Source organism: Lissotriton vulgaris, chromosome 7 (genome assembly GCF_964263255.1).
Source record: "Lissotriton vulgaris chromosome 7, aLisVul1.2, whole genome shotgun sequence".
Classification (NCBI taxonomy): domain Eukaryota; kingdom Metazoa; phylum Chordata; class Amphibia; order Caudata; family Salamandridae; genus Lissotriton; species Lissotriton vulgaris.
Genome location: NC_141695.1, coordinates 85,902,229 through 85,925,818, shown reverse-complemented (window position 1 = coordinate 85,925,818; position 23,590 = coordinate 85,902,229). Strand labels below are relative to the sequence as shown.

Sequence of the window (23,590 nt, the reverse complement as noted above, 5' to 3'; positions counted from 1 at the left end):
TGATAGTGCGCACTCATGGCTGGTTCACCATACAGTCCTACATCACGGCGTCACCCCCAGCCTATCTCCACACTAGCTTCTCTAGAACCATCAAGGATAAGTTCTTTGAACTGCACCTAGGCATATTACAATCTGCATATCATATGCCGCCGTGGCTACGCCCTCCGAAGCCAGCAATCTGCTCACTATGCGGGGAGGGAGAGGAGGACATAGTACACCTGCTAACCATATGCAGGATTCTATCAAAGGAGCGTTGGACCCTCCTTAGAAAAACTCTTTAATAAGAAACACACCCTGTCTTGCAGACAAGCAGTGTTAGCAAGCTTTGCCGGCGAGGATGTCCAACTAAGCTGCCGCTTTGTGAAATTCCTATCCATGGGTGAACTGAGCATTAAAAGACAAGCCAAACAACTAGTAGACGGTAATGCAGCTGAGTGGATCATGGTATCCTGACCCAACCCTCATAAGATGCTGATTGCTGCTGCAGTCTTAATGAGAACTTCAGCACAGTTAAATACCGGTACACCACGCACTTTAAATGGACCCGCTCTGGGTAGATCGCACCATAGAAACTATTTTTATGTTGAGCATTCAGTCTCTTCTAAGTATCTAACAATTTTAAATGAATGCATTGTTTTATTCTACTGCAAGATTTTATGCAAATTGCTGCTTTACTTATTTGCACTTTTCTCTGCTGTAAGTCAGGCGGAACACTTATGATATTTATCAGTATCTTGCAGAGGTTGAAAATTGCTGCTCTTGCACTTTGCACTTTCCTTGCATCCTCAAGCACTTTGCTTTCTGTTATTTCACCTATTGTGCTGCTAATTATTTGAATAATGAGGTCAGCTACTCTCGCTCTGCTTCTAAGTTTATACCCACAGGGAAACTGACTGCCTGTTCAGAAAGACTGCCGTGTTGAACACTCATGAAACTCACTATAATCCCTGCAGAGGTTAATTGGTGTCTTGCACATTGCACCTTCCCTCGCATGCCCCAACACTTTGTCTTTTGCTGCTTCATCTATCCTGTTGTCAATCATCAGATTAACGAGGGTAGGTCTTTCTGTTAAGCCACTAAGTTTATGATCATAAAAAAACAGATTTCTCATACTTTTTCTCTCAAAGATTTCAAGTTACTCCCTAAGGGGTATTGTGGTTATATTTTATCTAACTTTTTATGTGTTTTAATGATTACTTATTTTTTTGTTCAAACTGGTGCTGTGAAAATACAATAAGAGATGCACGTTAGTAAAGTAGATGATCTGACGGCCCTTAATTTGACCTTAGTCAATTCTGGACCTACACATAAAGCGGGCCATCTGCTCGACCCCATTATTTCCAATATCAACGAGCTAAAATGGTATAACACCACTCCCATTTGTTGGTCTGACCATCATTTAGTAAAATTCAGCATCAATCTCCCACCTACCTCCACTATGCAATCTGACTTTCTAGCTACGTCCAGGAAAAACTGGAAGTTACTGGACATGGCAAAACTTAACTCAGCACTCCAGGAAAAACCTCCTAGAAATGGTCACAACATGGACAGCCTAGCAGTAGCTACTCAAAAATGGCTCAGTGACGCCGCTGATCACTGTTTACCCACCCCTCATATCAAAGGAAACAGACACCGCCACCCTGCCCCATGGTTTAATGACTTTTTAAAAATCGAAAAATCGCAATGTAAGGCACTTGATCATCAATGGCGTAAAGACTACGCCCCTGACGCAAAAAAGACCTATCATGAAGCCAGAAATGTATACCACACTGCCTGCGCAAAATCACAAGCCTTATTTGTCTCTAACACTATCATGGAAGCAACTAATAAGCCGAAAACTTTGTTCAATAAAGTCAAAGAACTAGCGGGCGCACAAACCACAGCCACGGCTCCCCCCCTAAATATTCAACAATGCCAAGACCTAGCATGTTTCTTTACCGAAAAAATCGAGAAAATCATCAGGGACATTAATACCAACAACAATGAACCATCCCCTTTGGCTGACTCGGAACATGCTCCCTCCTGCGAAAATACCTTGGAATCCTGGCCTCCCATCTCGGTAGACACACTGAAGACCATTTTTAAGACCATCAAGTCTGGCTCCCCCAGGGACCCGATTTCGATTAAAGTAATTAAACAACTGGACGATCGCTCCCTGGAAATCATCGTAGATACGCTTAATTCCTCGTTAAAACTCTCCACAGTTCCGGCCCTCTGGAAACACGCCATGATAACGCCATTGCTAAAAAAGCTCACAGCAAATCCGGACATTCCAGCTAACTATAGACCCATATCCCTGCTGCAACAATGTATAGTGCAAACAAAACAGGTGATGGACAGAATGTGGATCAATGTCACACATTCAACCCAGTCAAACCGGTCCGGTCCTCGGATGCTTGATTCCGTTCAGGGAAGGACATGGCCTTTGTAGTTCGGACTGGACTGTTCCCATGGGGCACAGGGTCAGAGCTGATTTGCATATCGCCATTGTCTAACCCAGGGTGGTGTGGAGTGCAAAAAAACGATGGATTTGGGCCCAGATCTTTGGACTGGGGTGAGTGTGTGACATTGATCCACATTCGGTCCATCACCTGTTGTGTTTGCATATTCCGCCCTAAGTGCGCTGGGGATGCCCAGACGTGGGTCCCAGGCACTCCACACCACTGGAGTCAAGCTAGCCGGGCTGATGAGAGGTGTTACCTCGAAACCGGTCCGGTCCTCGGATGCTTGATTCCGTTCTGGGAAGGACATGGCCTTTGTAGTTCGGACTGGACTGTTCCCATGGGGCACAGGGTCAGAGCTGATTTGCATATCGCCATTGTCTAACCCAGGGTGGTGTGGAGTGCAAAAAAACGATGGATTTGTGCCCAGATCTTTGGACTGGGGAGAGTGTGTGACATTGATCCACATTCGGTCCATCACCTGTTGTGTTTGCATATTCCGCCCTAAGTGCGCTGGGGATGCCCAGACGTGGGTCCCAGGCACTCCACACCACTGGAGTCAAGCTAGCCGGGCTGATGAGAGGTGTTACCTCGAAACCGGTCCGGTCCTCGGATGCTTGATTCCGTTCTGGGAAGGACATGGCCTTTGTGGTTCGGACTGGACTGTTCCCATGGGGCACAGGGTCAGAGCTGATTTGCATATCGCCATTGTCTAACCCAGGGTGGTGTGGAGTGCAAAAAAACGATGGATTTGGGCCCAGATCTTTGGACTGGGGTGAGTGTGTGACATTGATCCACATTCGGTCCATCACCTGTTGTGTTTGCATATTCCGCCCTAAGTGCGCTGGGGATGCCCAGACGTGGGTCCCAGGCACTCCACACCACTGGAGTCAAGCTAGCCGGGCTGATGAGAGGTGTTACCTCGAAACCGGTCCGGTCCTCGGATGCTTGATTCCGTTCTGGGAAGGACATGGCCTTTGTAGTTCGGACTGGACTGTTCCCATGGGGCACAGGGTCAGAGATGATTTGCATATCGCCATTGTCTAACCCAGGGTGGTGTGGAGTGCAAAAAAACGATGGATTTGGGCCCAGATCTTTGGACTGGGGTGAGTGTGTGACATTGATCCACATTCGGTCCATCACCTGTTGTGTTTGCATATTCCGCCCTAAGTGCGCTGGGAATGCCCAGACGTGGGTCCCAGGCACTCCACACCACTGGAGTCAAGCTAGCCGGGCTGATGAGAGGTGTTACCTCGAAACCGGTCCGGTCCTCGGATGCTTGATTCCGTTCTGGGAAGGACATGGCCTTTGTAGTTAGGACTGGACTGTTCCCATGGGGCACAGGGTCAGAGCTGATTTGCATATCGCCATTGTCTAACCCAGGGTGGTGTGGAGTGCAAAAAAACGATGGATTTGGGCCCAGATCTTTGGACTGGGGTGAGTGTGTGACATTGATCCACATTCGGTCCATCACCTGTTGTGTTTGCAACAATGTATAGTATCACCTGGAGGTCTCCCATTCCCTCACACTGCCTCGGTGCCTCATGTAAAGGCTGCCATCTTCGTCGGTGCTGAAGCCACGCCCCCAGTTAACAACATTCTTGATGCAAAACAAAAAATGCTAGCTCATTGTTTGCTGCGTAAGTTTGTGAAATTTTTTAATGGCAGTTTTGCAGATGCGTTTTGCTACAGGGTTATAGGACCTTCTTCAGCTAAGCTCCAGCCTCTTACACAGACTTTTCTCTGCTTTAACGTCAGCCGAAAGCCAGGGAGCAGATGGCTTAGATCGGTTGGGTATTACTGTTTCCAGAGGAGCGAGCAGGTCTAGCTCCTTACAGATCTATAGATTGAAAAGGATCAAATCTGCTCGGGATTGCCTGTAAAGGAAGGCAAAGTAGATTGAAGAGAGGGGAAAAAGGACTCCTTTGTAATATTTTACCAATGCCTCCTCCTTTCAGATGCTGTACTTATCTCTGGCTTATTGCTCGCACCATAAAAGGTGAATGGGACAAGAAAATGATCCATCCATATTAGGCACAAATGGACATCAGTTTGAGGGCCAGTAATATTGGAAAAAATTAGGTCCATTATATGGCCAGCTTTATGGGCAGAAGTTGTAATTAACTTTGTCAGAATAATGCATTCCAAAATATGAGAGGCCTGGGAGCAGTTTGGCTCATCAAAATGCAATGTTAAAGTCTCTCAAAACCGTGAAGTTAGCTAATTGTAATGATAGTTGGGCAATAGCATCATATAATTCTGGGGGGCTACTGTTTAGGAAATCCAGGGGTTTATATATCAACAAACCTGCAAAAGAAAAAGAGGGGGGGGTAAGTTTGACACAAAAAATAAGGCCCTCCATATTCTCGCTTTGACACAGCTTAGATGATGAAACTTCCTGTGTATCCCTATGGATAACAGCTACACCCCCTCCTACACTATCCCCACCCTGGTTGACACACAGATTCCAATAACCTGGGGAAAGGACCAAGGCAAGATCAGGATTAGCGCCGTCCTTCAGCCACGTTTACATGAGAAACATAAGATCCCAAGTATTATCTGATAGGGAGAGCCATATGCCAGCAGAGTATTTAGGAAGGGACCTACAATTAGTAAGGCAGGCTCTAAAACTCGCCACTTTGTGTGCTGTCTTTTTGGGCAAGACAACTTCATCCTCAGACATGGTCATGGGCACTAAACTGAAACCGCAGGCATTACAACTAAAAACAGTGCTCCTTGCGGCTGGATCTTAATGCAAGGCAGGGTGACAAGGACTGCCATTCATGGAGGAGGCACCCTGGAGGTTAGTAAAATGGTCAGCATGACTGGAGCTGGACGAGATCTGGAAGCGGACGGGCACAGACGGGCTTGCCTTAGGCTTATGTGTTTCACTGCTTCTGTTGAATAACACAGGCCCCTGTTCTTTAGATTGTCCATGTGTGCTTCCCATCGTGTGCGAGAAGTGTTTGTGGTGATGGTCACTGTGGGAGTTAGTAGCTTAAATGCTTTCACCATGGCAATATGCTGTGTGTTCCACCAGATGATCTCCTTTTGAATCCTTTCTGTGACACCACTAGATCCTGCCACCTCCCTGTGCTCTGTGAAAATGTATTGTTGAGCCATTCTTGTAATGGACACAGGGGAAGCTTGGCCTGTGGTGTGAGCACTATGCATGATGACATTGTTCCCATCAGCCTCATTACTGTCTTCACTGTTAGGGACTGACCCTTCCAGCCATACAGAGTAGGCTTGTCTGTTCTATTTGTGACTTGACTCTCTTGGGCACTGGGTAGGCTCTTTCTGTCCTTAAGTTCCGTATCTCTCCTTGGAACAACTTTACCTGTTCAGGCTGCAGCAAATAGTTCGCCTGGTTTAATGGGAACCCCAATTTGTGGAGTTTCTGGGTGAATGTTTGTATATTCTGTTGACACTTGTGCTGTGAGTTTGCTTTCACTAGTCAGTCTTCTAATTATGGGTAGACGTGTATGCCTTGTCTCAGACGTTTGGCTATTGCTTTGATGTAGATTTTATGCAGAAGAGTGGCACATGACGTATCTGAGGTGTCTTTGATTCACCGAGAAATGTAGATATGTGTCCTTTACATCTATTGTGACCATGAAGCCTCCTTTCTTCAGGAGTTGAATGAACTATTGCAACTTTGCCATCTTGAAGTGTTGCGTCCTCATGAGGGTGTTTAAAAAACCTGCAGTTTAGTATTGGCCTTAATATCAGCTCCTATTTTGATACTAGGGAACAGGAGAAATAACTACCCTTTCTTGTCTATCTTTGTGGCACTCTTTCTAGTACTTTTTTTTGGAGGAGTTCTTTGACCTTCTGGTGCAGTTGTAGTTTTTTCCTATGTTAGTCGCCTCGATGTTCAACTCTTGCTGTAAACCACTCTCCAGAATGTATTTTCCTGTGACTGTTAACTATTGCCTATGATGCAGATCTCTTTTCCAAAACTTGACTATGCACAGTCATGTTCTGCACTCATTGCTTTGTAGCTAGACTTGCATTACATTATTCAAATTGTCATATATTGGTGATATTGTTTTTTAATTTGAAAACGCCTTGTGTGGCACATTTACTGTGTTCCTGTTTTACAAATGATGCATGAATGCCTAAGCAAATCTGTTAAACATCAGTGATGTGGTCAGCTTCTTTCTTGTCTCCATTGGTAAAAATGATTTCTTTTGTTCCACACCAGGCCTTCACATACCCCAGCAATGCTGGCATCCCATTGGGTAAAGGTTTCGCTCCAACCTACGTCAGGCTAGAAATCCACTACAACAACGTAATGTTGGAAAGCGGTAGGTGCTCGGGTGTGGGATCCGTCGCTTTCCTTTAGTGTATGTTCTACTTTAGAAAGGACCAGATCACTTGGGATCACATGTGTTGTTTCTTTTATAGCCTTCTTAAATTCGGGGTATAACGCTCAAGACTCCATGATTTTTACAGTAGATATGCATAGGGCAAAGTACGGCATTTATAGTGCACCAATGAAAAGTAAAAATATACATATTTAAGAAAAATCTGCAAAAAAAATACATAAATACCCAAGTATACGACACATTAAAATACCTTTTAGCAACTTGTAGCAGTAGATCAAAAGTAAAATTAGTTTGCAGCAAACTTTACTTTTGATATTTGAAAGTCTTTTCAGTAATGTGTATGTTATCTTGGCGCCTCGTATATTGGAGAACATTTTCACTGGTTTCAAGATCTATTTTCTTTTTACTATACATTGGGGTCCCAAAGTTTGCCAATAAATACCTTCTTTACATATTTTAGGTGAAAAGGCTCTCTTCTGGCTTTCTGATAAACTGGTCAAAGAACACATATTTTCCTCTTACAAATTTGCCTTCATCATAATGTGACTGCCCATTTCTGAAATCAAGACAATGCTTTCAATTTCTTGGCATGCACATCTCCAGGGAGACTTTCGAAGGACATAATTATCATCAATGATCTTTATTTCGGCAGACTGACATAAAAGAACAAATAAAAATAGAAATAATATCCATAAAACTTTTTAAACATATGATAAAATAAATTCCATCAATAAAAACAATTTTGTTTCTTATTATAAAAAGAAGTAAAAAACATTTTGGTATACAGCTCGTTTTATCCACCAATCAAACAAAAGTGCTCTAAAAACTGAGCTCCTTAATCAACTGAGAGGCTATGATACACAGAGTGCTTGATCATAAGTCTGTTTTCTTTGTCTACATAAAGTGCATTATTCTAGAGAAAAAGTGAACAACAGTTAGATTACACCACTTGATTAACACGTAGGCCAGTTATTGGTAAGCTTGAGTTTTGCCTAATTCACTACATTGAAAACAAGTACTGTGAAACAGCAAATCATATATGTTGTCTTGTGTCAGTTTGGAGGGATCGGAAGGTCTGCTTGAGCTGCTTGTTTCCTAATGTCCTACACACTGTATTTAACATTTTGTCCTAACATTCTTATATGCAGGGTAGAAGAAGGGCAGAGGAAGAGGGCTTGTTCCACCGTTTCCTTAGTGGTTACCCAAGACGGGCATTGCCACTCTGTTGGTCCAGGGACGCAGTTAGTAAATGAGAAATGTGGCTGGTCCCATGTCTAAATTGGATATATAACTTCCTGGCCAACACGGGCTGAATCTCACCTGAATACTGCTCTGCTTTGTATACACCCCTCTTTAGGAGGAAATGATATGTCAGAGTAGCCAAACAGGGACTGGTCAAAAGAAAACTCAGTGTGTACTCGCTTAAATGTTTTTGTAGGACTATTTTGGGAAATGTTTGCATCTGCCTTGGATCACCCCACAGACTCTCATCCCCCATCCTTCTCAAGGGTTGTCTTACATACTTGAGCCAGGAAAGCGCTCCTGAGCCTGAAATACTAAACACCTCTTCCAGCCACAAGAGGTAATACTGGAGCTCTGGGGTAATCCAGATTCTTCTCCAATATAGGATCTTACACCAATGCAATTAGAAATGCGCCCATATCCAACCTAAGAGGGAGTAGTGGGGTGCTGACCAGAAGCCCCATAAGCTGCCACAAAAATTGATTCTCTGAAATCACCAGAGCATTACATTCTTATGCCCCCATAATTCTGCACCATAAAGTGCAACACTCAGGGCTGGTGGGTGTATATTTGAATCACCTGTGAAATTGAAAGAGAATGGGAGACCCAATAGGCTTTCACCAGCCCCCCAATATAATGTTTGGGTTTGAACCTGCACCTTGCAATGTGGGTAGCCCATACTAGTTGCTCAGTAAGGGTGAGTCAGAGATAATTCATTTCTAAACCCCTCTGTCTGCAGAAACTGTCAAAATTGTCTAAAGTTTTCTGAAGCCCCACTAGGATTTAGACAGGAGGAGGGTGTCACCTACAAACATTAGAGGAGGGACCTTTGTGTTAGCAAATCTTGGGTCATCACTCACAAAATGGTTTAGAACGGCACCTAAATCATTAACATATAGTGTGAAGAGGGTTGGGGCAAGGACACAGCCCTGTCTGACCTCGCTGTTACCATAAAACGCTTCACTCACTCACTCCACCCAACCAACCACATCTAACCTGGGCAAAATGCTGTACATAGAACCTATATGGCAGGACACCCATATCAGCTAGCACCAGCCACATTCTGGGCCTGGGGACAAAGTCAAAATGAGAGTACAGGTCCACAAACACCATGAACAGTCAGCCACCATCTAACACCACAGTTATCCAGAATAATAACTGAAGGCAAAAGACCTGGTCTATAGTGGAGGTGCAATCCCGAAAGCCTACCTAAGTATCTCATTATCTTCCATCCAATCCTGGCACCTCTCTATGATAATTCTGCGGAACATTTGTTTTGTTCTATCAATGAAGCCTATGGGCCTATAGTTAGTTGGTAAAAGTGGGGAGCCTTTTTTGTAGATTGATATAATAGTTGTCCCTGCCCAAGATGGAGGTAAGGATGTCCCTTTTGTGATCACATTAAAGAATTACTCAAGGTATGGGCTTCAGACAACGATCTCAGTTAGAAATAAATCTGCTGGGATCTTACCTAACCCTGGAGCTTTATTAGGTACAATATACTTGTTTGCTGAACTCACTTTCTGACACGTAATATTTGATTATTGTTCGCATCCAGTTTCACCACTCGTTCCAGCTGTATAAGAGCACACCCCATCATCATTATTTGGAGCAGTACCAGTTTCCCTGCCCACAGAGTACAGACTAGAGGAGTGTGCAATTCAATCAGCAGCAATATTATTCTCAACGGAGCAATATCCCTCCCTACTCCCCGTGAAAGTATGGTGGTCTCCCTCTTTTTCTGCGGCAAACAAACCTTACCACTTCCTCTGTTCCCAGGTCCTTTTTTCTTCAATAACAGCTTTTTTATATGCCACCCTCCTATCTTGTATCAACATTTCATCTTGCTGCTTGACAGAAGCAATAAGTGCTAGCTTGGCACTTCTACAGGCTCTATTGAACCAGGAAGGAGGGCTTATCTGCTTATCTTCCCTACCGCACACTCAGGGGGTGATTACGATTGCAGGGGGACTTGGTCTGCCCGCCGATATAGCGGTGATGAGGACCGACTGCCACACATGCGGCGTTCCCACCACAGCAAGCAGGATGCGCCCGCCATACTGGCGGGTGCATCCTGGGCTTTCAACAATGCGGGCGGTGCTTCTAGCTGCAGCACCATCTGCAATGGTAAAATGTATTTATTTATTTATTTATTTTTCACATTTTTAGAGCGCACTGTTACCCGGAGGTGTCCTGGCGCTGACTGGCTGACCATAGTGCGTGAGAGCTGAAAAGTTAGTGCGTAAGGAGCCAGGTCTTTAAAGCTCTTCTGAATGATAGAAGGTCAGACATCTGTCTGAGGTTTAGCGGCAGTGCGTTCCATGCTTTCGCAGCGCCCAAGGAAAAGCTCCTACCCCCCACCGAGCTTTCCGGACTCTTGGGACTGCCACCAGCCCCTGCTCGGATGATCTGAGGGATCTCACCGGTCTGTACCAGTGGAAGAGCAAGGTCATACAGTGGGGGCCAAGGCCATTGAGTGCCTTGTAGACCACACACAATGATTTACAGATTAATCTTTTGCGAACTGGTAGCCAATGTAGCTTCACCAGGTCCCGTGCAGCCGAGGCGAGTTTAGGTGTGCCGGTAATCAGGCGGGCAGCTGCATTCTGCATGATTTGGAGTTTGTTTAGAATTCCCTGTTGCGCATTCAGCAGAAGGCTGTTGCAGTAGTCCAATCGGGACATCACCAAACCTGTGACCACTGTCTTCTTGTGCTCATCCGCTAGAACCGGAAAGACTTTCCGGATGGTTCTAAGCACATAGTGAGTAGTTGAAGAAAGGGCATTTATTTGAGGCCTGAAGGATAGAGCGTCATCCATCAGTACACCCAGGTTTTTTACCTTTGTGACCGGTGATGGGGGGGGGTCCCCATTTCCTTTGGCCACCAACATGGGGACCAGAAGTTATCTTTGGAACTGAACAGCATAACTTCGGTTTTTGCTGAATTCAATTTAAGGCAGTTTTCAGCCATCCAGTTGCTAACCTCCCGCATGCAGCCTCTGAACCTATCTGCTGTGCCGTCAGTTTCTCCCGGTAGCAGTGACACCACTATCTGTGTGTCATCTGCGTATGATGTTAAGTTGAAGCCAAAAGATCTAATGACTGGCGCCAGGGTAGAAACGTGCACATTAAAAAGAGTTGGACTCAGGGAGAACCCCTGAGGAACTCCACAAGGGAGCACAAAAGGGTCGGATTCAAAGGTCCCTAAGGCAACTTTCTGAGTCCTGCCGGAGAGGAAGGCGTGCAAGATTTTAAGTGCCTTTCCTTGGATCCCACAGGCCCTCAGCCGGTCCACCAATAACTTGTGGTGGACCGTGTCAAAGGCCGCGGACATGTCCAGCAAGATCAGGGCGGCTCTGCCCCCTGCATCCATCACCGTTCTTATGTTCTCTACTGATTTAGTCAGTGCGGATTCGGTGCTGTGCCCTGCACGGAATCCGTGCTGTGACGAGTCTAGATGTTGACCTGTCCCCAGGAAGACACTCAGCTGTTTGTTTAAAATACCTTCCATGATTTTCGCTGGAAGGGTAACCTGGCAATGGGCCAAAAGTTATTCAGATCGGTCATATCTAGGTTAGGTTTCTTCAGTAATGGTAGTATGGAAGCTTGCACCTCATTTTCCTCCACCTTGTGGCACCTCCCAGTGCAGCGACACCCCCCCCAAAAAGGGGGTACCACAACAGGCTCCAATCCCAATACCCCCATCCTAATATGGCCGGCGGTGTCTGGTAGTCACCGCTACTATATTAGCGGCCCAGCACTGCTGGCCTAGCACTGCTTTTCCGCCAGTGGCAATCGGTGCGATTGCTACCAGCATAAAAGCGGTGGACGGAACAACCGCCATCCTAATATGGCGGTGGGTAAATCTCAATGTTATGGCTGAACAGATCACCACAGCCGGCCCTGAGGTGGCGATCGTTCAGCCATGGTATTAAGCCCCCCAGTTTCCACAATAAAGAAGTTCTTTAATCCCTCAACCATTTTCTTGTAAATATCACCAATCTTTAGTGGAGACTTGCCTTGATCCAGGGCTGGGTCCAAACAAGCAGCTCCCTATACTTCCCACCTCTAATGTGTATATTGACCCAACCAACTCCTGACAATATACCATAGCACTGCACTTAGCTCTGCAATAATATGGTGGTTAATCCCATCCTTCTATCAAGCTGTTGGACACGGCTGGATGACTCCCTGCAGACTGGTAGGTCTGTGGCAATAATTAAAGCACTGTGGTTGTTATCATGCCAAGAAGTAACTACCATGTCCATAAGGTACGACCATCGTCTTCCATCTACCAAGAAATAATCTATAGGACTGGTGCAGTGAGCGCCATTAAAGATATTCTCTCCATCCCTGTCTGAAGGGGTTCTAACATTACAGGCTTGAATGCCCTGCTTTAGGAATAGTGCATTTAATTGACGAGTGAGAGGAGACCATTTCTGATGAGGGGGATTATTAATTTAGGACTGGACAATCCTCCTCCTGCATGAGAATATTAACGTTGCTGTGCAATCTTTCAGATTGGCAATTAAAGCCACCCTCTCAATTAGTAAGACTCCTACTGGCACTGTTCCCAGTCGTGTGGTTAGCAACTCAATAGTTGGTTCTCCACAGGTCTTAAATACACATTATAAACATAAAGAACAACATCAGGTGAGAATGTTAGGCTAACACATAAAATATCACTGGAGGCTATCTCAGTCTCCTGTACCAGGCACCCAAGTGTGGTGCTGACCCAAATCGTAAATCCCCCAGATTCGGCGATAGCGGCTCAATGCATGAATATCCCTGGGAATCCAGCGATATTCAGGCATTAACGCTAATAGGGGCTTAACCTGAATATCCACCTCCCATTGGATATACAGGTTAAGAAGTGGTCTGAGCAGGCGTTTTGGCGATGTTCGCGCTCAGCGCAATTTTTTGATCGCTTCGCCTGCCTTGTTAATAGGCAATAGCAGTGTTAGCGACTGCTTTCAGTCACTAACAGGTTGGGTACACCCTCTTTGCATGTAATATTAATACTAAAATAACATCCTTAAAAGAAGCACCAACAGCAGTACACATTGTAAAAAAAAACTAAAAACTAGCATCACATAAACAATGATGGGTAGGTACAGGTGTTCCACATTGCATTATACATCTCCCTATTGTAAACAATCCACATAGCATTGAACTAACTTTAAAAAGTAAGGAAGTTGTGGTACCAATGATTAGCAATGTTGGACTTGTAGACCTACCAACCAATGACAATCATTACACATTTTAAAAGTAAATTCAGATAAAAATAGCAGCAACAATTCAGCATCAGCGAGTTATAAGAAAATACAAAGGTAAAAGGACTTTTTACCAGGTTAAAAGTAATGCAATTTAATTTAGGCTGTTGCCGACAGAAGGCGATATGCGAGGCGTATGAAGGTTGTGAGGCCTATGTTTAAAGCTGTGTTTTCTGGGCTTAGGGCCGCGATGATCGCCTGTCTGCAGGACCGGATTCCCAGCCTGTTCCACTCCGCTTTCAATTTATGTCTACGCTGAGACATGAGGGCTGGGCAGAGACAAATCACGTGCTCCATTGTTTCAGCCGTCCTGCCGCATCCTCTGCACCATAATACATCTGACGTACGACGCCAGCCTGGCAGGTCATTTAGAAATTGCCAGTCAACGAGTCTGATGGCCATAAAACTAAGTTTTAGATGCAGGGAGTAGGTGCATGACAGGTAGGTTGCAGGAGCTAAACGCCCATACGAGTTCGTAATGGCCCATGAGTGTCTGCGTTTGACAAGGTGGTTTTTATCACTAAGGAGGGAGCTCATTCTGACGCATTTCTTTACGGTACTTTTAAATACTGTCGTACTGGGGTTGAGGTCCCATAGATCACCCACGGATAGTTCTTGGATGGAATCTTTAAAAAGGCGACCATACGAGCCCCCTGGATTTTTTCTCAGTGATGTCTAACCAAACTAGTGACTCTAATGAGCCTGTGTCTGCTTGTCTAAGTTTGTGGCAGAAATTTAAATACATGCCAGTGCTAGAGACTTCATAATTTAGCAGGCCCAGTTCTATCCTGATCTGGGCGGCAGAGGCACTTTTGGGCAAGCGAAGGACTTTTTTATAGATTTTAGTCACGTGTTGGTTTAGATTCGTATTTAATTTACCCCTGAAAATCTCAATACCATATGCCAGTGTCGGACCAATTTTTCGCTCTCATAACCTCTAATAAGGGTGTTAGACTTGGGCTGGACAGTTTTTTTGAGAGCTTTGAGAGGGTCACCTGTAAGGTCACAGCTTTGCATGATATCTCCTTACGTTGTTTCACAAAATTGCCCCTAGAGTCAAGATTGACCCCTGAGTATTTGTATGCGCTTCCTACTGCAACACTCATGTTGTTATACGACCATCCTCCCCCGACTTTTATTTTTTTCCCAAAGGTAACCACTTGGGTTTTCTTTAGGTTGACCTCTAATTGATTTACAGTAGTGTAATTGTATAGTTTAGTCAAGAGCCTTTGTAAACCTACACGTCTAAGACTAAAAAGCACTAAATCATCAGCATAGAGCAGGTTACTTATGGGAGCTCCACCCATCTTTGGTGGGTGGCTGTTGATTTCTTCTAGGGCTGTCGGCAAGTCAGCTATAAACAGATTAAAGAGAAGTGGGGCCATCACACAGCCCTGTTTGACCCCCCTGGTTGTCATGATTTTCTGAGAGAGATGTGTGCCGGAGTGAAGTAGTGTGGCTCACTGGTTAGAGGCGGCAGACCCGAGAGCAGAGGACGGCCCGGGACCAGGGTTCGATTCCCGGCGCGGCAGGTTTCTGGACCAGGGTCAGCGGACTCGATAATTCTCTCGCCTCGGTGCCCACTCTGATCAGCGATCACACTCGGCAACTCTGGGCATTAGCTTGCCTCATCTTCACTAACGGCCCCACCAGACCGCCGGGGATGCCTGGTCTCACCCTGGAGATACCCATTAAGGGACCATCTCTCAGGGAAGCCAGGAAGGGTTTCGCAGCGGTCGAAGCGCCTTGGGACCCTACGGGTAAGTAGTGCGCTATATAAATGCCAATACATTTACATTTACATTTACATTTACCCCAACTTCACCTGGACCCATGTACCTGAGTGTAACTGAATAATTGCCTCCAGGAGTTTTCGTGGGATTCCCCATTTCTTTAACGTTTCCCATAAGGCTGCCCTAGGTTGGGTACGCCCACTTTGCATGTAATTAGCGATAAATATCGCTGACATGCAAAGCGGGCCCCAAACCGGTCGCTATTGCCTAAAAGCTGTCGCTAACTGTTGCTAGCGACAGCTTGGTAATAGGGCGATAAAATTATCGCCGCTTTAGCAGGAAAAAGTCCTGCTAAAGCGGCGATAATGCCCTTGCTAATATGCCCCATGCTCTCGAGGTGATCGAGGTGATCCAAGTTTGCCATTCCCAAAAAACCGCTCCATACGTTACCACTGCCTTTGTTTTAGCATGATAGATATTTTTTATCGTATCCAGATGGCGGCTCACACCTTCCTTACACAGCCCTTAATAGCCTGAAGGCTCCTTTCCATGCTTTGAGCTCTAGCCACCACCGGATTTTTCCAAGAGTGGTTCTTATCAAATAAGACCCACAAATGTAGAAAGGAGTCTACAATTTTCTTTAAGGCCAACTGGAAATGAGGGGGTTTAGCTCCTCTGCTGGCTCCCACTATAATAATAAATGATTTTGTTTTGCTTACTCTAAGTTCAAGTGAAGCCATAAATGAGGCATATAACCTATGGCAGTGAGGCCATGCGAGGGTCGGATCAAGAAACCCTGAATAAAACGGTCGCCAAAGCCCTTAGAATAATCTTCAGACTTCCAAAATATACCTCCCCTACCCAAGTAAGACTTGAATTCAGAATAGCAAATCAGACAATAAGTAGGAAGGCCGCATACGTAAAAAGCTGGTATAAAATAAAGAGCGCAGCGGCGGGATCAATGAATTCATTTCTATGGAAGGAAATATCAAAAAGAAATTACTCCCCCACCAAGGCCTACCTTCAGTCAGGGATTAGGATGTTAGCCTTGGAAAACGTCTGGGTGTCAGGACTTCCATTTAAAAATGTTAAAGACCTGGTAAACAAGTCGGCAAAGCTTGTCTCTATTGAAAACGACAAAAAAAGCTTAACTAGGAGGGCCCACAGCTGGCACGCCATAACCATACCTCGGAACCAGCTTCTCAGGCTCACTAAAGGAAGGCTTCTTAACATGGAGGATGGGCATTTTACCTGTCAAACCCCACATGCCCCCCTGGAAACGATCATTTGCAACCACATGTGCAGATTATGCGGCGAAACCAAAGAAGATATGCTGCATCTTCTGTGTATATGCAAGTCTCTAGACCGGGAAAGGAGAGAGCTGTTCAAAACGCACATAAACGAAATGCATATCCGGTCTTGCAGACAGGCAGTGAAGGCATGTTTTAACGGGGTCAATACCAGACTAACCTGCAGTTTTGTCCGCTTTATGAAAATTGCACAAACAAAACTTTGCTCTGCAACCTGAGCATAGTCGCCCTTGCTTAAGGCTCCCAAGTCGGTGATTTCTCGACCCCACTGTTCACCGACACAAAGTCTAGTAGATCATGATCAAACAATCGACCATTAGATCTACGGACACACGTGTTTTCTCCAGACCGGGACTCTCCCATAGCCTTCACTCGAATTACACACTTTTACCCCAATCATATTTCATGGATTTTTAACTAACGAACTGTTCGCTTTTGTACATCGGCAACATGTTTTTAATGAGATTCTGAATTTATGCTATATATGTATTTTTTATACTGCTGTGTGAGCTGCTAAGATTTTAATTAATCAAGCAATAAAACTGAATTGAGGCATATAATGTTACAAGAGACTGTAAAGCAACCCCTGTCCTGGCGATTAGGACTTTATCATCAGTGTATGCCAATATTGAAAGGGGGATGTTATCAAATGTAGGCACATCCAAAGGTGAGCCAGTCAAGGCGGCCTCCACCCCGTTTGTATAGATGGAAAAAAGAAACGGGACAAGGACACTACCCTCCATGCCCCCCGTCTTGTCCTTAAAAGGATGTGTACATTCACCATTTGTACTAAACAGAACGCATGCAGTGGCATTGGTGTATAGCTGGCGGATAATGCTGATTATCAGGGGGTCAACACCTATCCCCTCCAGCATAGGACATAACTTCTGATGGGAAACACAGCCAAAGGCTTCCAACAACTCCATAAAGGCCATGTAAATCCTCCCCCTTTTCACTTTAGTATATATTATCTATGCAGAGTGACAGATTTAGGCATTTGGTCCACCATCCCCTTTCCTTTCTGGAATTCATTTTGCACCTGCATCAGTATAATATTTTCTTCCTCCCAGTCCACCAATCTCGATAATAAGAACCGGCCCATGAACTTCGCAGTGGTATCCAGAAGGGAAATTGGACTATAATTCTTAGGAGTGCCCCTATCTCCTTTCTTATAAATAGGGAAACTTACACTTACCCACATATCATAGTTTGCTGGAAAAGATCGATTGCAACCCCATCAGGGACCGGGCCTTCCCTGGTGCACAACACTTCAACCCTCTTCTGACATCTGTTAGAGAGAATCTCAGATCACCCTGTAGCAATAAGGGTAGCTTAGTGGAAGGTTGGACAGAAACAGTGTTAAGGCCAAAGATACTTTCAAAGTAACTCACTCATGCATCATCATCTATGTATGAGTCCAATGAGGGAACCTTGGAGTCTCTAACATAAGGGGCATTTATGACTCTCTAGAACTCTCTACTGCTGCCTGAGGCAGCAGCTTGTTCAAGGTTTTTCCAAGCTTTCTCTCCAATATCCTTCTTTCTTCATTTCCTGGCATTGTTATAATTGATACTTAGGAGTTTTATCACTACTAGGTCTCTACGGTAGGCGTTTATGGCCTTGATAAGGGCACTCCTTGTTATGAAACATTCATGGGCAAACCATCCTTTGGTTCATTTCAGGTTTGCATGCTTGGCACGAGTAAAGGCCAATTTTAGTTTTGATAGGAGTACTGTAAACGGGGTAGCTAAAAGCGGGGGGAATCCCCTGAGCCAGGCAGTGTATAATGTCTTCCCTTGCTTGAGCTATTACTTCATGGCCTAGATTCAACTTCTCAACCTGTGCCCACTTTAGCTGTAGTTAGTTTAGCTATAATATCTACTGCCTGTTGGTATTTTTCCTCTTTGTAGGGAACATTTAAAGAGATGAATAGGTTGACATGATCATTATAGCAAGTAAACAGATTTTCTAAGTGGGCCACTTTTCAGCTCATTGTGAGATAAAGATAAAGTCAATTGTTGACTCCTGTCTGCTCTGCCTAAATGTTTTAGCTATATGCTCTGCTTTTGTTTAGAAAGTTATTTAGGCTATCACATATTCATTATGTGGAAAATGTGTGAGGGGATTGCCCTGGGAGTCAACTAAGCCACATACCCTAGACTCATTATTTTTTAAAAGGTGAGTGTTAAAGTTTCCCACCCAAATAATGTCGGGGTGGGCTTTTTTTCTTGGCTAACTTCATTTTCCCTAACTCCCTGTTTCGATCTTCTACCACCTTCTTCATATTCCTCCCAAATTCATTGTTATAGAAGTTAATTAGAATGCCGGGACCTTCATTTCTGAGCTCAAGATGGAAAACCTGAAAGTGGTTGTTATGGGAGCCAACTAGGTGTGGGCGGAAAATCCGTTCCGCTCGCGGATTTTGCGGATTTTCGGGAAATCCGCAATCCGCGAGATTTGCGAATTTCCCGCAAAATCCGCAAATCCGCGAGCAGCGGATTTTGCTCGCACTGCTCGCACTGTTCGCGTGAGTTCGCGCCCCGCGAATAAGTGCAAAACTAAGTAACTACTTACCAGGTTCAAAAGTTCAGGCACATCATTAGTAGCCATTTCCTGTAGTGCTTCCTGAGGGGCCCCTCAAGAGTTCAGTTGCCAGTTGAAACTATTATGTGACCCTGCTCTGAACCTCAGAATAGTTACACATATGCCACAAAGGTCCTGAATTACAGCTAAGGGAGACAAGCAGGAGCCAGGCTGGAAGTTAAAATCCATTAATCAGCCCCTAATTCATTATTGTCAGTTGGGGCAGGGCAGGTGTTGTAACTAATTTTGCAACAATGAAAGCACTTAGCAAGTGCAAAAGATCACTAATCAGGGCGCACTAAGGAAGCAGGTGCCAGCTAAAAAAATATTCTGTGACACATTAATCAGCCCCAAATTAATTCAGGTCACTTGAGGCAGGGAAGGTGTGCTTTGCTTTGCCGAAAATAATGTACACTGGACAACCAGAGGGTGTGGTGATGAAACAGAGGGTGGCATGGGTGGGCCAGAGGGTGGCATGAGTAGTCAGAGAGTGGCAGTGGTGACAGAGAGTGGCAGTGATGAAGAAGAGTGTCCCAAACAGGCTGGACACGTAGAAACAACAAGTTCGCAAAACTTGCGACCCGACAGGTAAGTTCGCAAATTGCGAAATTGTAAAAACCCTCGCAAACTGGCAGAAACACGGGCGAACACAAAAAAAAAAAAATCCGCAAATTCGCGGGAATTCGCGGATTTTGCGGATTGCGAATCCGCAAATCCGCAAAATTCGCGAACGCGAGATCCGCAAAATTCGCTCATGCTTAGAGCCAACCTGCCTTACTTGTAGAGGGAGGATGATATTTGAAAGCAAGGTGAATAAACCCCCCTTCGCTCTGCCTGACATTGAGGCCACTGTGGGAGTGTGGAGAGTGTAGATCCCAGGAAATAAAACAGGATTCTTAGCCCATGTTTCCTGGAAGCAGATGATCTCCAAGGATTGCCAGAGGTTATACCATTGTTCGTTTCCTACCTTCTAGGTAATTCCAGCTACATTCCAGGATGCGAGGATAGAATTTTTGTATCCACTATCCCCCGCGAGAAAAAGACAAGGGCTTTATCTGCGATCCATGCGGTGGGCTAGTTGGTGTAGCTATTCTCCCAGTCGGCGATGACAGTCAATCACATGATTACAAATCGTAGAGGGGAGCGAATCTATTTTGCAACCTTACCCTATTGAATGTTAGGACCCTCCAAATGTCTCTCAAACGAGTACATCGCCTTTGTCTACCACTTTTTCCCACTCCTGAGTTTATAGCCTGGTTATAAAAGTGTTCCAATGGTAAAGGAATAATTTGAGTATTCCTAAAGGGGGACCTATTGAGGTTAGCCAGGAGGATTTGACCCACATGTGTGTTATTAAAATTTATCACAACAGAATACCCCACAATGGTCTTTGGTGAGTTCCCCACCCATCCCACTCTTCTAGCCATGAATATTTTGTCGGCCAGCTGATGATTCCATTTGGCTGAATTCTTAAGATTGTGAGAAAGCCAATGGAGAGATTTGTCCATTATCTGCGTCATGGATTCCTTCTCGTTATCCCAGAGAGGGAGTGCATTGGCCAAAACCAGTACCAAAGGGGCAGCTTCTGGTGGAAGATGGAGGACTGGTAAGATATGGTCATCTGCAAATGCGGCATTAACATCTTGTATTTCTGTTATCTGATGGAGTGCTTTAATTCCTCCCTTGTTGTAGATGCCTGTTGGAATATATCCCTTAATGCTGTATCTTGTGTAATTGAAGCCTCACTTTGAGCATTTACACGTTTGCTTGTTACAAAAGATGACCCACAAATCAGTGTAGCGGACCTAGTGGTATTGCCCAGCATTGATGGAGTTGGCAGGGCTCAGGCATCGGTGCAGTGTGTGTTACAGTTACATCTGTGGGCATACACGGAAGCTGCACTCTGGGTGGCTCACTCAGGGACCAGGCGTATATGTTGTGTATTTCTAAACCGGCCAGTCGCTGTTCAATCTGTGTTAGCTTAGTCAGAATAGGATCCAACAGTAACATAAACCTTTTGCTTGCTTCTGCCTTTAATTCCTCATTAAGAGGGCCTTTTAGTGGAAGTGTGTTTCCAATTTGAGTCCCTGCTGACCTAACATGACTCGGTGTGAGGGTTTTAAGATGCATACCCCTAGGTTTGGCGGCACAAATAGCTTTGCTTTTCTTGGGCTTAGTAATCGCGCCATCCCTGTTCTGCGGGGGTCAGTGATAGGGTCACTTGCTGATGTGGCGGGGGCTAAGGACTCTGAAAACCCTTCTAATTATGTTGAGCAGGCCAGCAATTAGGGGTGACGATTCATGTTGCCCGGGTAGGAGGTCACCCGGTAATATCAATTGGGGAATGAGCTTGAGGCAGAGCCTCCGCTTTCTCTGTGTACGGGACCCCAACGGGAGAAGAAGGGGTTTCATTGACTGACGTCTCCGAGTTAGTTCGATTTCTTGGGTGAGGACACTAGCTGCTCTAGACAAGAACACGTCCAGAATTGCAACAGTCCCACCTCCTGATCTTTGCACTTTCCCATTTTAATTATACAAAACAGCAGGGGAGGCAAATACCCTTAGTCAGATGTGGGATGTTAGATGGGGGCCCATCCCAGCCTCTTTCTGGCTCCTCAGGGTCACTCCCGGGCAAAGCACGGAACAAGGGTGGGCCCGTCTCTGCATGCGCCCTGCGCCGCGGGTCCGCGCTGGCATTTTGTAGGCACTCCTTGCGCTAGGGAGTGTGGGGATTGTAGTCCCCCAGCTGGGCACTTCCTAGTTCCTCGGGATTCCCGATCCACGTCAGATTAAGTGTCACAGATTCCAGAAAGGCAAAGACCTCCTCTTGTATCAGCAGCAATCACTCCCACAGGTATGGAAAACAAAGTTAGTATTACTTTATTCATAAAAAAATATCATCTCTTATATGTGCAAATAATCGAGTGATCAAACTATCCTCCTTCTAGGGCATGAGATTCTTATTGTCAATACAATGACCATAAACCTTGTTCTTATATAGTAAGAAGATTACAATTTCTTCTCATCACACAAGTGGAAATATGCAGTTAACAGTACACAAACATTTCATAAGAGCAAATAAAAATGGACGCATGAATAAAAACATAGAAAGGGGAGAGTACATTAGACAATCATATTTGTCTTAAAATGGTCACTTATCGATTATGGTCATTGATCAAGGTGCAAAGTATTATAAAATCATTAATATCTACAATGTCACTCAGTGTCTGGTCAATTTAGTACAGAAACATTTTTGCATCTATGTGTTTCGGTAGACTCTTATTGTTCACTTCCACCTTCTTCAGGATAACTAGATGTCTCTCACCATTACACAGTTAATTTGTCTGGGGCTCAGATTTGTCTCGTTCTTTAAAGTTCCCAGTATAGTCCCATGTTACTGTGGACCAATATTCCTTCTTTCATAGTTTCATCCTTCTGTTGATGAATTCATTCTTTGGTATGAGGAGTTCAAATAATATCCACTTTCCTTCCCGGTCAAATATTCTATCACTCAGTCACATGTATTTGCCTATGTCCTGGTTCTTTGCTGATGTCTTAACCTGCCTTTCTTTAAAGAGGCTCAATGATGCCTGTTGGGTACAGAGAATCAGCTTTTGAAAATTCCTCCTTGCGTTCGTCTGTTTAGCAGTACAGCACATTTCATGGGATGCTTAACTAGTCAGTCAGTCAGTCATTAAAACTTTATTTGAGTTATTACAACCATAAAAGTATACACTATACAATTATAAACTTTATAAAAACACGAGTTAAAATTTATAAAATTGCAATTCAGGCATTTCCCGGAGGATAACCCTGGCAACATTATTTCTAACAGTATCCTCCTGAGATGTTAAAAACACATGAGAAAACATATCTGACTAGACCTTCCAAACATAATACATACATTAGAGTACAGTCTCGATAACATATGCCTATAACTCTGTATTCTGGAGGAGCTCCCTAACTCGAATCATGTATTTCCCCAGGGCGCAGGCTATATCCAGGTTTCCCATCCGCACCAGGAGCTCTGCAGCTTGCTTCCTATTCGTAATCCTGTAATTTTTGAATAACGGGCCTAAAATCTCCTTACGTATATCAAGGGTCCTCCTACAGTCTAATAAAACATGAGTAATGTCACAGGTGGAGCCTAACGTACATGTGCAATTACCATTACTATTAATCATGAGGTTTTTAACCCTGGTATTTACATAACAGGGGTTTACACCCATTCTCAGTTTTAAAACCTCTCTTCTTAATTTCTGATTCGGCAACCTATCCAAGTACGGGTAGGGATGATCTTCTGAATTCCATACTTGGATCATATGGGACACTGATATTTTTTGCCGAAGGTACTCGTGATCACAAGTACGGGACACATCCGCTCCCAATGACCGTAGTTCTTTTTTGCCTATATTGGTGTGTCCTAACTGGGCATCTAGTTCTATTCCTAACTTCCCATAAGCTTCCTTTAATGAGAGTCTGACTTCTTTAGCCCATGATAACTCACTGGTGGTAATTTCCTCTCTACACCACTGTGATATTTTTCTGGGTGCTTCCCCTATCTCCAGACGCTGCCAAAACCGTATTAGTGCCATCCTGGTTGTAATTGCCCAGGAAGTGACTCCCATCTCCAATCTTGCTGCCTGTACCATAGCTGATTTAGGTAACGAGAATAAG

At 44.7% G+C, this 23,590-nt stretch overlaps 1 protein-coding gene across 1 annotated transcript in view; it reads left to right on the top strand.

The window, feature by feature from the left end:
* LOC147700848 (putative DBH-like monooxygenase protein 2) overlaps window positions 1–23,590 on the top strand; it is a 477,613-nt gene that overhangs the window by 102,607 nt on the left and 351,416 nt on the right. Inside the window, exon 6 of the mRNA XM_086929749.1 lies at window positions 6,649–6,751. Coding sequence (XP_086785875.1) covers window positions 6,649–6,751 — 103 coding nt within the window. The remainder of the gene's footprint in view (window positions 1–6,648; window positions 6,752–23,590) is intronic.